A 14,059-nucleotide genomic window follows, 5' to 3' on the forward strand; every position below is an offset into this window, starting at 1 on the left:
GAGGGCAGTCTAAACTACCCTTGGGTAGTTTAGACTGCCAACTGGTAGTGGTTAGGGTAGGCAGATTAGTGAGGATTATACAATTGTCAAAGGTCTGAGTGCTTTTAATTTCCTTGTTCCATGCGGTTCATTTTGGTTCTTTGTAGATTTTTGAATCTGACAAACTGCCACAGGGAGGAGACAAGACAGTTTCTAACTCTCAGTGTAGTCATTGTCATGTGTTGATTGTTTAGTGTAATATGATCATCATCACATGACAATTTACATTGTGTGCCCATGTATGAATATTAATGTTGCCCATGTGATACCAACAAGTACCACAACCCTGCATGAACTCCGTATGACGGAGGTCGGGGCATCAAAGTTAGCGTTCTATGCCTGCAATAACAATCATTTGGATTGTGTAACTCTGAATCCATTTCTTTCTTCAAGCAATTGTTGTTTTCTAACACCTATCATTCTGGTAGATTTTTCTTTGTTTTGGATCAACCTCTGATTTCAAAGCTCCCCTTGCCACACAGACAGTACCATATTCTGGTCCTGGCTGTTGGTACATCACCCCCTGAGTTTCAAAAGTTTGGTGCACTTCTCAAGGCTTGATTTCACTCTAGCACAAGCTACCAGAAGCTACTGAAGAGGAGTTCTTGAAAATTAAACTTGCCAAAATTATATTATTTCAACTTGGGGTACCTAATTAATTCCAAAGAAGAAATAATTGGTTGGAGAAATATAAAACATTAAAGCATTGTGAGAACATTTTGCATGCACACAGCTGTGTGATGGAATCTAATATTTGAGAAACATGCACAAAAAAATTCAAATATTTTCATTCTTACCTGATCTTTGGATTTCTCAGCTACCAGGCTACTTGATACAGGCTTCTCTTCTGATTTCTGAGAATCTTCGGTAACTAAAGTTTGCCTGTGGAGAATCTCATAATTAAAAATTGTGGACAAATTGCTAGATAATATTCATATAATTATTACAGTTTTCTTAATTATTTACTAGCATTTTAAGAACTGTACTTACCTACCAAAGAGAACCCCCACGGTTCAGGCAATGAACCACTGATGAACAGTCCAAATGGTGGGAACCCTCTGAAATGACAGCCAAACCGCAGCGAACTCCCGCATCATGCTGTGAGCCCGACGGAAGGATGGATCCCACCGCCCCTGGCCTGCCTGGTGAGCACTGGTCACAAAGTCCCAGCCCCTGAGATGACGTCTCCGTGAACACATCGAGCGAGGGCTTAGGTAGGCACCAAGGAACTGAACCCCGAAAACCCAAAGGGAAGTCGGCGATGCAGCAATTGACGCAAGGTCCCGGGAGCATGAACCCAGCGATCGCATGAGAAGCGGAAGTTGCATCCATGAAGGAACCAGAACAGACGCCGAAGCCAAACAACCCAGCCAAGTTCAGACTCCTGCACAACTGCTCGAGCAACCGTCGAGTGACCCAGTACCCTGCCAGAAACAGCTGAAGGCAGGACCACAGCCACAACAACGCCTCCGGAGGAAGAGACATGGAAGTGGTTCGAGAGTCCCAAACAAGACCCAGCCAGGTCCAAACCAAGGACGGAACCAGATGGGACTTCCGCCAGTTCACGAGGAACCCGAATCCGACAAACTGGGAAAGAACCACACCCCTGACGAGCAGACAAGCAGACCGACTGGGAGCCCACACCAGCCAATCGTCAAGGTAGGCCAGAACCCAAACCCCTAGCAGATGCAAACGGGTCACCACGACCTGGGTAAAACGAGTGAATACGCAAGGTGCCTGATTCAAGCCAAAAGAAAGTCAACGAAAGCAGTAAGCTTTACCACGAAACCCAACCAGTCCCTGAACCCCGGATGAATCAGGACATACCAATACGTGTCCTTAAGGTCCAGGGACACCATCCAGGCACCCGGCTCCAAAAGAAGACAGAGTGGTCATCCGATAGGAGAGACAAGGAATCCAGAGGTTCAGACGGAACAAGTCCAGAATGAACTGCAGATCCACACAGACCTGTTTTGGCACTGAAAACATGTGGGATACCCACTTGAGGGACAAGGTCGTTTCGACCATGCCCAAGCCCACCCACTCCGATATGACCCAACGAAGCGCAGGGGAAGAAGCCTGCTCCACCAGCCCCATGACCCCCAAAGGAGGAGCAGCCGCCTAACGCCACCAGAGGCAGGATGACACGACTTGAAATGCCCAAGCGCGAGTAAACAAAGCGAGCCTCCCCCCATCGCCCCGTCAATGGGGCAAACCGCGAAATGGCTGACGCCATTATGAGAAGCCGACCAACAAACAGAGCTATCATCACGCCGACCAGACGACGCTGGCTCCGAAGGAAGAGCCAGCTTAGAAGCTAAACCAATGGCCCACCCCAACCAGCGGAACCATGAGCCCTGGCACGACCCTTCCTAGTAGGTCGAGAATGGACACCCTGGAGACTCAACGAGTCCGACATAGGACGACAACTAGACGAAGACGCCTGCAGAAATTGTGTGACAGTAGCCTCCGCAAACAGCAACGGACAAAACGTTGATGAAAACCTAAGAGCCAGGGCCCAAGCAGATTCCAAAAGAGAGAGTGAGAAACCTGACGGCATGCAAGACAAGCAGAAAAGAACAGACACCACTTCCTTCAGGATAGGCACAAACAGCTTCAACAGTGCAGACGACGCCCGAATTGCCAAGGCCAGCACACCCAACGAAGGCCAGGCACTCAACGCCTCCACAGCCTCCTTATGCCAGGCTGAAGACAGTTCGAGAAGGGAAAAGAAGTGCAAGACTGAAGCCAAATGCCCACGGACGGGCAAATCTTCAGCAAACAAGGATGCTGAAAGGGTAGGAACTGGCATGTGCAAGGCCAACATCCAGGAGAAAGCACAGGGGCGAACAAGCACACATTAACCCTTAACACACAATTGTGTGTTAAGGGTTAAATTGTGCAACACACAATTTAAATGACCCGTGGCTACACAGGTTCACATCAGCTTCTTCAGGGCTCTAGTAAACAGATGCCATTAAAAAAAAAAAACTGGGTAACATTCCCAGGAATGAGAGCCTCAGTACTGAGTGAGCAGCCAAGGCTAGCGCACGTAGCATTAGCTAACAGCACTGCTGTTCAGCTTGTGACCACAGCATCGCCTAAAAATGTCAAAATATATATGTAACTGCTATTATTTAGCGACGATAGCATTACAGAAGACCCCTGACTGTGATAAAAATGACCAGGCTTCTGATAATAGCAGGATTGTGATGATAATTAGTGCTGTGCATAGTATGGTGGGATGAGTAATCTTAGTGAGGGAGGCAGGTAGCGTCATCTGCTGACTGTGTGGGGGCAACCTGTTATTGTCTGGACTCACCATACCAGCTTAGTGGTTTGCCATGGTGAACACTAATGTAGATACTTATATGTAACGTGTGTGTATATAGTGTAATAACAGCGAAAGGAGTGTGTTGCATGGAGCCATTTTGGTGAGGGAGGGAGAGGAGGGAGCATCAGCTGATTGTGAGGTGACCTGTTATTGTCAGAACTCACCATACCAGCTTAGTTGTACAGCTATGGTGAACAAAATATGTAGATACTTATATATAACGTCTGTATATAGTGTAATAAAAACAAAAACAGTATGGTTTGAAGAGGAATGTTGGCGAGTGAAGTGTTTGTGAAGGCGGGAGGAAGGTGGTAATTACCTAAGTGTAGTTACAGGATGAGAGCTACGCTCTTTGTGTCCTGTCTTCCCAGCACTCTTTGTCATATAACGCTTTGAAACTACTGACGGTCTTGGCCTCCACCACCTTCTCACCTAACTTGTTCCAACCGTCTACCACTCTATTTGCGAAAGTGAATTTTCTTATATTTCTTTGGCATCTGTGTTTAGCTAGTTTAAATCTATGACCTCTTGTTCTTAAAGTTCCAGGTCTCGGGAAATCTTCCTTATCAATTTTATCAATTCCTGTTACTATTTTGTATGTAGTGATCATATCACCTCTTTTTCGTCTGTCTTCAAGTTTTGGCATATTTAATGCCTCTAACCTCTCCTCATAGCTCTTGCCCTTCAGTTCTGGGAGCCACTTAGTAGCATGTCTTTGCACCTTTTCCAGTTTGTTGATGTGCTTCTTAAGATATGGGCACCACACAACCGCTACATATTCTAGCTTTGGCCTAACAAAAGTCGTGAACAATTTCTTTAGTACATCACCATCCATGTATTTAAAAGCAATTCTGAAGTTAGAAAGCGTGGCATAGGCTCCTCGCACAATATTCTTAATGTGGTCCTCAGGTGATAGTTTTCTATCTAGAACCACTCCTAGATCTCTTTCTTTATCAGAATTCTTTAAAGATTTCTCACATAATATATAGGTTATGTGAGGTCTATGTTCTCCTATTCCACATTCCATAACATGGCATTTATTAACATTAAATTCCATTTGCCAAGTGGTGCTCCATATACTTATTTTGTCCAGGTCTTCTTGAAGGTCATGAATCATCTGACACCACTCATGGTGTCTGCTGGCTGGTGTGTGGCAGCCACTCTTGTTGTTTTGACTCACCATACCAACTTAGTGTTTCGTTGTGGTAAATAAATCATGCACCTACTTATACTGTATGTAACGTGAGTATACAGTGTAATAACAGCAAAACTATTTGTATATTTTTTATGAACATAATAATTGCATCACTAATATGCACACCATACTTTTGAGTATAGCGATGATTCACACATTTTATTATATAAATATATCACACTACACACTATTGAATAATTTTACTGCAAAAAAACTAAGGAAAAATCAATCGGAGACATTTAAATAAGTAATAATATATTTGTGGCAACTCTCGCCTGACAGCTCAGATGGAGCTGACCGCCTTCGACGTTTACTCCGTCAACGCCTCAATTTTGCCAGATTTCCTCGCCTTATTGCGGCCAAAATAGCGTCACTCTTGCAATCCTATGCTATCTACAATTTATTTAGATGATACATACTGTAGATGAATCATTTTCTGCATTCAGTGATGATGCATCTGATACAAATAGCATAGATGAACAGTGTTAGCGGCTTCCATGGTGGTGTTTTCCATAGATATTTTCAAGAATACCTGAATCTCTTCCTAACTGACGGACACGCTTGAGGCTAGCTGAATCTCTTCCTGACTGACGGACACTCTTGAGGTAAGCTGAATCTCTTCCTGTGTGGGACCATACAAAGCGATCTTTTCAAGACTACCTTACAAATTGATCTTTTCCTATAATCTTTTCAATACTACCTTATGCTTTACAAGCTTGGCTACATACAACCTACAAGTACTAAAGCCAAGTGTGTACGTCAGTGCGTTATTTGCAAGCACATAGAATGAAGAAACAAGAAGCGAAAATTTATCTGTACCTCGTGCACTGAGAGCGAAGTTGCGCTGTGTACCATGGGCTACTTCATTGATTATTACTCACTTCCGAAGTACTGAGTGTGTAAGACAGTGTTACTGTGTAAATAATGTGTGAAACTGTACATATTGTAATTTTAGTGAACTTTTAACAGGTAATATTGCGACAATAAACATTTATTGTGGACACATTACCGACACATGTACCACAGTTCCATGGAACATTATGAACGTTCTACTGTATACATATTGTAAAGGACACAAATATGCACCATATACGATAAAAAAAAAAAATAAAACCACATTGAAAATACATAAAACAAATAATTGAAAATATATTTGTGGCAACACCCGGTGCTTGAATGGCCCGCGCGACCATGTCTGGGAGATTCACGCACGGGCGACCAGGCCCTGACGTCAGAGCGCACCTTGTCCACGTCCCCACAGCCAAAGCAAGTGGAATTTGGTATTTATTTTTACATAGACATGTTCAGGGAAGGGAATTTATCATTTTACGAAGAAAAATAATTTTTTGGGAACACTTTATTTCATGCACACCGGGGGAAATTCACAATAAACTCCGCGCAGCACGGTGGTTAACCCTTAAATTGCGCATCGCATCATATGATGCTTTGGATTACCAAGCACGATTTGAAAGTCCCGCAGGGTATAGAGAGTCCCCATACGCTACCCAGGGGCTATAGTAAACAGCCGCCATTTTGAAAAAAATCCAGCTCACGCTACTATCGCGTGGGAGGCTTCAGTTACCCAGCAGTCACTATGTCGAGCGCACGGCCGAACGCTTCCCGGGCACGACCCACGCAATCACTCACCCAAGAGCAAATAACCAGTGAATTATTTTCCGATGGTGAGGAAAGTGACTTTGATGACTCTGATATAGATAAAGACTATACACAATTGACCGATGAAGAGAGCACGGACAGTGAAAATGAGATACAGTCGCCTCCCATGGCGAGGCCTATATGCTCACCCATGCCACCTCGGCCAGTGTCTACCCCAATTCACCCTCGACCACACAGTTCATGTGCTTATTTAGAGTCTGAGGATATGTTCGGTGACGAGTCAGAGGAAGGTGACTCTTTTTCTGGTTTTAGTGAAGTGGAATCAGAACATAGTGTTACCGAGCCTGGTGCCAGTACCAGTGGTGTTACTGGGCGAGAATTTGTCGCATCAGCAGCGTCTCGCCCAGCCAAGCGCCACCGCATGGAGCAATATGAGGCACCAAGAGCCTCATGTTCACGTGCCTCTACCTCACGTGCACGTAGCGGCCGTACTGTGCGTAGGCGGGCTTCAGCTCCTGGTCCACGGGGTGCATCGCTTCCTCGCCGTAGTGCCCCTGTTGCGTCCCCTGCGTCTCGCAGGACACCAGGTGTACTAGTGTGGAGTGATGGTGCTGGTTTTATTCCCTGAATTCCTGCCTTTGACAATAAAGACGTTGGGATTACAGAGCTTTTCCCTGATAATGGAGAGGATATGAGTGAATGTGATTATTTTACAGCATTCTATGATGAGCCGCTCATGGAATATATTGTACACCAAACGAACCTTCATGCGGCTCATCTCATTAGAAGAGAGAGAACAGAATTTTCACGATTGCAACGTTGGAAAAACACCAATGTGGGTGAAATGTATGTGTTTCTAGCGATATGTATGTTGATGAAACACTGTCAAACACGCTCTCACAGATTATTGGAGTAAAGATCTGACTATTCCAACACCTTTCTTCGGAAAATATATGTCCCGAGACAGATTTCAGATACTCCTCAGGTGGGTGCATTTTGCAAGTGATGAGGAGCGGACAGAGGATGATAGACTTTGGGGAGTGAGGCACTATATGAATGAAATGATTGGAAAATTCAGAGATTTTTATGTACCAGCACAGAAGCTGGTGATTGACGAATCCCTTGTACTTTTCAAAGGACGTGTTTCATTCAAACAATATATTCCCTCCAAAAGAAACAGATTTGGCTTGAAATTCTTTGTACTGTGTGACTGTGAAACAGGATACTTGTTATACATGATTCTGTATTCAGCTAGCGATGTAGACATTCCTGGTAACGATGAACATGGTTTCTCGGGTAGTGTGGTGAAGTCACTGATGGCACCATGGATGAACAAGGGCCACATCCTATACACAGATAATTACTATACAAGTCCATTGCTAGTTAGGTTCTTGATTGAAAATAGAACCGGATTGGTTGGCACAGAAAAGACACGAAGAAGGGGAATGCCAGTGTTTGGCGGTGGACTTGCAGTTGGTGAGTGCCAGGTACGGAAATGTGATCAAATACTCTCAGTACGGTGTAAAGACAAGAGAGAAGTGAACCTGCTGACAACCGTTCATGAGGGTACAATGTTGAACAGTGGCAAGGTGCACCGTGTAACGAGAGAACCAGTATATAAGCCAGATTGTGTTCTTGACTACAATATCAACATGCTGTTTGATTGTTAAGGCTGACATGATGATTGGCACTATCGAGTTGATACCTGGTTGATGGGGTTCTGAGAGTTCTTCTACTCCCCAAGCCCGGCCCGAGGCCAGGCTTGACTTGTGAGAGTTTGGTCCACTAGGCTGTTGCTTGGAGCAGCCCGCAGGCCCACATACCCACCACAGCCCGGTTGGTCCGGCACTCCTTGGAGGAATAAATCTAGTTTCCTCTTGAAGATGTCCACGGTTGTTCCGGCAATATTTCTTATGGTTGCTGGGAGGACGTTGAACAACCGCAGACCTCTGATGTTCATACAGTGTTTTCTGATTGTGCCTATGGCACCTCTGCTCTTCACTGGTTCTATTCTGCATTTTCTTCCATATCGTTCACTCCAGTACGTTGTTATTTTACTGTGTAGATTTGGTACTTGGCCCTCCAGTATCTTCCAGGTGTATATTATTTTATATCTCTCTCGTCTTCTTTCTAGTGAGTACATTTGGAGGGCTTTGAGACGATCCCAATAATTTAGGTGCTTTATTGCGTCTATGCGTGCCGTATATGTTCTCTGTATTCCCTCTATTTCAGCAATCTCTCCTGCTCTGAAGGGGGAAGTGAGTACTGAGCAGTACTCAAGACGGGACAACACAAGTGACTTGAAGAGTACAACCATTGTGATGGGATCCCTGGATTTGAAAGTTCTCGTAATCCATCCTATCATTTTTCTGGCTGTCGCAATATTTGCTTGGTTATGCTCCTTAAATGTTAGGTCGTCAGACATTATTATTCCCAAATCCTTTACATGCTGTTTTCCTACTATGGGTACATTTGATTGTGTTTTGTACTCTGTATTATGTTTAACCCTTAAACTGCGCATGGCGTATATATACGCCCTGAGTAATATGTCCCACGGTGTGCATGGTGTATATATACGCCATAGGGTGCCAGGCCTGATTCAAATGGCCCGCGGCTACACGGGGTTCACAGTAGCTTCCTCAGGGCTCTTGTAAACAGATGCCATTTTAAAAAAAAATCGTGGGCAATATTCTCAGGTGTGAGAGGCACAGTACTGTTGGAGCAACCAAGGCCGGCGTACGCAGCATGAGCGAACAGCATTGCTGTTGAGCTTGTGACCACAGCATCGCCGAAAAATGTCAAAATAAATATATAATTGTTATTATTTAGCGATGACAATATTACAGATGACCCATGACTGTGATATAAATAACCAGGGTTGTGATAATAGCAGGATTGTTGTAATAATTAGCGCTGTGGGAGGAGTGATGCTGAGAGACGGAGGGAGACAGCACTGTTTACTGACTGTGTGGCTACCTGTTATTGTTTGCATTCACCATACCAGGTCAGTGGTTCTCTATGGTGAACACAAATGTAGATACTTATATATATAATGTGTGTATTAGTGTAATAACAGCAAAAGGATTATGCTGGGAGGAGCCATATGGGTGACGGAGGTGACGTCGTCTGCACGATTTGTCTAGCTGTTTAGAGGGTGGCCACTATGCTCTTTGGGCGCACTACAAGCTTAGGTGTACAGTTACCGTGCATAAAACATGTAGATACTTATATATAATATGTGTATATAGGGTAATAACACTGCAAACAGTATTGTTGAGGGAGAAAGTTTAGTGCGTGCGACCTTGAATGAGTGAGGGAGCCGCCAGCCGCCATCTGTGTATAGCGACGACTCTTAGTGCCTGAACTAACTAAATCAGCTTAGCTGTACAGTTGTGGTGAACAAAATATATACATACTTATATATAACGTCTATATATAGTGTAATAACACCACAAATGGTATTGTTGGGGAAGAAAGTTTAGTGCGCGTGTTGAGGGAGTGGCAGCGAGTGGCTGGCTGGTGTGTGGCCGTAACTCCTCGTTGCTTTTCGACTCTCAATACCAACTTAGTGGTTCATTATGGTGACCAAAACATGCAGATACTTATATATAACCTGTGTATAGAGTGTAATAGCAGCAAAACTATTTGTTTATTGTTTTATAAACATAATAATTGAATCACTAATATGCACATCATACTTTTGAGTATAGCGATTATTCACCACCTTTATTATATAAATATATTACAATACACACTATTGAATAATATTACAGTGCTTCCTCAGACTAACGAACCCCGCTCTATCGCATTCCCGGAAGAGCCGAACAAATTGAATTCGGTACCAAATGTTCAGTGGAACATACAAATGTTCGATTAAGTGAGGAATGTTTGTCCAAGCGGTCACTGAGGCCGAGCGTCGGAGCTGGCTGTCATCAACTATGATTCGCCAGAGTGTAAACAGTTATGTAGTGTTTTATTATCCTTACCCATTGTTTCTAGGGAGAAATGGTGATAAAAACAGTGATAAAATGGTGTCAGGGGGGGCATTAGTGAGAGTTGTTGCCAGGAGGCAAGTGGTGTCAGTAGTTAAGGTTTTTTGTTAGGGGGCAGGTGGTGTAAGTTACGTATTCTCATGGGAGGCAGGTTGTCAGCCAGGCAGCTGACAACCAACTGAAAGGGTGATAAAATGGTGTCAGGTGGGCATTGGTGAGAGAGTTGTTGTCAGGAGGCAAGTGGTGTCAGAAGAGGCAACACGTGACTGGCACCTCCATGCTCCCCCGCCCCCACCCTCCTTCCTCCACCTGACCACAGAGACCACTAACTCTCCTCTCGTCGTCAGATGCCAAGAGTCAATTTAATGATAATTATTGCATTATCTACACTGAAAATAGCCTTTTTATTAGAAAAATGTCATATTGGGGCAATAATAATGGTGAAAATTGTAATATATACAGTACATATTTTAAACAGTTTGAACACATTTCCTTTTCACAGAATTTTTAATACAATTGGGGTGTAGATAACAGCTGGCATTGTGTGGCCGGCCGGTCGCTCCCTGAGCCATGGGAAGGGGGGGGGGGGTTGTTTCCTGGATCCCTCCCTCCCTCCTTTAACAGCCTACGTACTGTACTAATACCTATTTAAAATAAATTTTGAGGAGGCCAATAAAACAAGCACAGGTCGTGTGAACGTTAGGCCTTGGTGAGGTGGCTGGCATCATTTGTGGTGGTGTCAGGGGAGGCAGGCAGTGTCAGGGGAGGCAGGTGGTGTCAGGGGAGGCAGGCAGTGTCAGGGGAGGCAGGTGGGGTCAGGGGAGGCAGGCGGTGTCAGGGGAGGCAGGCGGTGTCAGGGGAGGCAGGCGGTGTCAGGGGAGGCAGGCGGTGTCAGGGGAGGCAGGTGGTGTCAGGGGAGGCAGGCGGTGTCATGGGAGGCAGGTGGGGTCAGGGGAGGCAGGTGGGGTCATGGGAGGCAGGTGGGGTCATGGGAGGCAGGTGGGGTCAGGGGAGGGAGGTGGGGTCAGGGGAGGCAGGCGGTGTCAGGGGAGGCAGGTGGTGTCAGGAGGAGGCAGGCAGTGTCAGGGGAGGCAGGTGGTGTCAGGGGAGGCAGGTGGGGTCAGGGGAGGCAGGTGAAGCCGACATGGTGCACGGATGTTCCTTGATTGTGCCGATATATCCAACAAAGTCACGGAATGAATACTCCAGCCTCATGACAAATCAAAACAATGTGCCGTGAATCTGTGACGTCACAGGGTAGAAGGCACTAGAGTGGTGGACCCAGTGGCTGTCTGTATAAAATATATCTTACCTGAACGTTGCTTGAAAAATTACTGACACTTAACTTCGGAAATACCGGAGCTCCGGAAATAACGACCAGGGTACAGCCCTATATAGGCCATTAAATCGAGTGGATACTGTAGTTACATAGCAAAACACATTTACCAATAAGCAGATTTAGTCACATTAATGTGGCTGAAAAATGTTGACTAAACCACACACTAGAAATTGAAGAGACGACAACGTTTCGGTGCGTCCTGGACCATTATCAAGTCGATTGTGAAGAGACGAAGGAGGCAAGGGCAATAAATAGGCAAGAAAGAGGTGAGGAGATAGAAATCTTAGAGGAAGATAAGAGCAAGGCAAAAGGAACGGAAGGTAAGGTGTAAAACGTCGTCGTCTCTTCAATGTTTAGTGTGTGGTTTGGTCAACAATTACCAATAAGTTATAAATACAGCCATATCTTCCCTTACTTGATAGAAAGTCCTTCCTTTTTTTCTTTCACTGCATTCTGCTCTTCACTGACTTGAGTTTGAAGAGGAACATAACCAAACCTGTAATACAGTAGAAATTCAATAAACCACCAGCCCTGCCAGCAAAACACATTATGATTTATTTTGTTAAACAGGTTACCCCACACTGCACAACAGCAGCACATACTGAAAGTTTTCATTATCAAGTTCCCACTTTCATGGAATGGGTAGCAATTAACCTGGAGGAGAAAAATAAATACAGTTCATCCTCACTCTAACGAACTCCACTCTAGCGAATTCCTGGAAGATCCGAACAAATTGAATTCAGTACTAAATGTTCAGTGGAACATTCAAACGTTCGATTATGTGAGGATTGTTCGTCCAAGCGATCACCGAGACCAAGCTGTCATAGTTGATGACAGCCACTGTTATCAAATATGATTCACCAAAGTGTAAACAGTTGAGCAGTATTATATTTTGCTTACCCATTGTATCCAGTGAGAAATGATTGAAAGATGATAAAATGGTGTCAGGGAAAGCAGGTTGCATCATTGGCGAGAGTTGGAGTCTGGGGGCAAGTGGTGTCAGTAGTTGGAGGGTTTAGTGTCAGGAGGCAGTTGGGAGTTGTCAGAGAAGACCTGGTGGTGTCAGTGGTGGAAGTTGTCAGGAGAGGCAGGTGGTGTCAGGAGAGGCAGGTGGTGTCAGGGAAGGCAAGTGGTGTCAGGGGAGGCAGGTGGTGTCAGGGGAGGCAGGTGGTGGCAGATGGTGTCAGGGGAGGCAGGTGGTGTTAGGTGCTGGCAGTGAAGGCAGGTGGTGTCAGGGAAGACAGGTGGTGGCAGATGGTGTCAGGGGAGGCAGGTGGTGTTAGGTGCTGGCAGTGAAGGCAGGTGGTGGCAGGGGAGACAGGTATTGTCAGGGGAGGCAGGTGGTGTCAGGGGAGGCAGGTGGTGGCAGATGGTGTCAGGGGAGGCAGGTGGTGTTAGGTGCTGGCAGTGAAGGCAGGTGGTGTCAGGGGAGGCAGGTGGTGTCAGGGGAGACAGGTGGTGTCAGGGGATGCAGGTTGTGTCAGGGGATGCAGGTTGTGTCAGGGGAGGCAGGTGGGGTCAGGGGAGGCAGGTGGTGGCAGGAGGCAGGTGGTGGCAGGAGACAGGTGGTGGCAGGGGAAGCAGGTGGTGGCAGGGGAAGCAGGTGGTGGCAGGGGAAGCAGGTGGTGGCAGGGGAGGCAGGTGGTGTCAGGGGAGGCAGGTGGTGGCAGGTAGTGCCAGGAAAGGCAGGTGTTGTCAGGGGAGACAGGTGGTGTCGGGTGATATCAGGGGGCAGGTGTTGTCAGGGGAGACAGGTGGTGTCAGGGGAGGCAGGTGTTGTCAGGGGAGGCAGGTGCTGGCAGGGAAGGCAGGTGTTGTCAGGGGAGGCAGGTGTTGTCAGGGGAGGCAGGTGGTGGCAGGGGCTGGCAGGGAAGGCAGGTGATGTCGGGGGAGACAGGTGGTGTCAGGAGAGGCAGGTGGTGTCGGGGGAGGCAGGTGGTGTCGGGGGAGGCAGGTGGTGTCGGGGGAGGCAGGTGGTGTCAGGGGAGGCAGGTGGAGTCAGGGGAGGCAGGTGGTGTCAGGGGAGGCAGGTGGGGTCAGGGGAGGCAGGTGGGGTCAGGGGAGGCAGGTGGTGTCAGGGGAGGCAGGTGGTGTCAGGGGAGGCAGGTGGGGTCAGGGGAGGCAGGTGGGGTCAGGGGAGGCAGGTGGGGTCAGGGGAGGCAGGTGGGGTCAGGGGAGGCAGGTGGGGTCAGGGGAGGCAGGTGGGGTCAAGGGAGGCAGGTGGTGTCAGGGGAGGCAGGTGGTGTCAGGGGAGGCAGGTGGGGTCAGGGGAGGCAGGTGGGGTCAGGGGAGGCAGGTTGGGTCAGGGGAGGCAGGTGGTGTCAGGGGAGGCAGGTGGGGTCAGGGGAGGCAGGTGGGGTCAGGGGAGGCAGGTGGGGTCAGGGGAGGCAGGTGGGGTCAGGGGAGGCAGGTGGGGTCAGGGGAGGCAGGTGGTGTCAGGGGAGGCAGGTGGTGTCAGGGGAGGCAGGTGGGGTCAGGGGAGGCAGGTGGGGTCAGGGGAGGCAGGTGGGGTCAGGGGAGGCAGGTGGGGGTCAGGGGAGGCA

At 47.1% G+C, this 14,059-nt stretch overlaps 1 protein-coding gene across 3 annotated transcripts in view; it reads right to left on the bottom strand.

The window, feature by feature from the left end:
• The window catches only part of LOC123768902 (uncharacterized), a 76,948-nt gene that overhangs the window by 15,944 nt on the left and 46,945 nt on the right, over positions 1 to 14,059 (bottom strand). For all 3 annotated transcript variants that reach the window (XM_069309052.1, XM_045759690.2, XM_069309054.1), the window contains exons 5-6: positions 11,932 to 12,012; positions 837 to 921 (exon numbers count right to left, since the gene is read on the bottom strand). In XM_069309052.1, coding sequence (XP_069165153.1) covers positions 837 to 921; positions 11,932 to 12,012 — 166 coding nt within the window. The remainder of the gene's footprint in view (positions 1 to 836; positions 922 to 11,931; positions 12,013 to 14,059) is intronic.

Source organism: Procambarus clarkii, chromosome 64, assembly GCF_040958095.1.
Source record: "Procambarus clarkii isolate CNS0578487 chromosome 64, FALCON_Pclarkii_2.0, whole genome shotgun sequence".
NCBI lineage: Eukaryota > Metazoa > Arthropoda > Malacostraca > Decapoda > Cambaridae > Procambarus > Procambarus clarkii.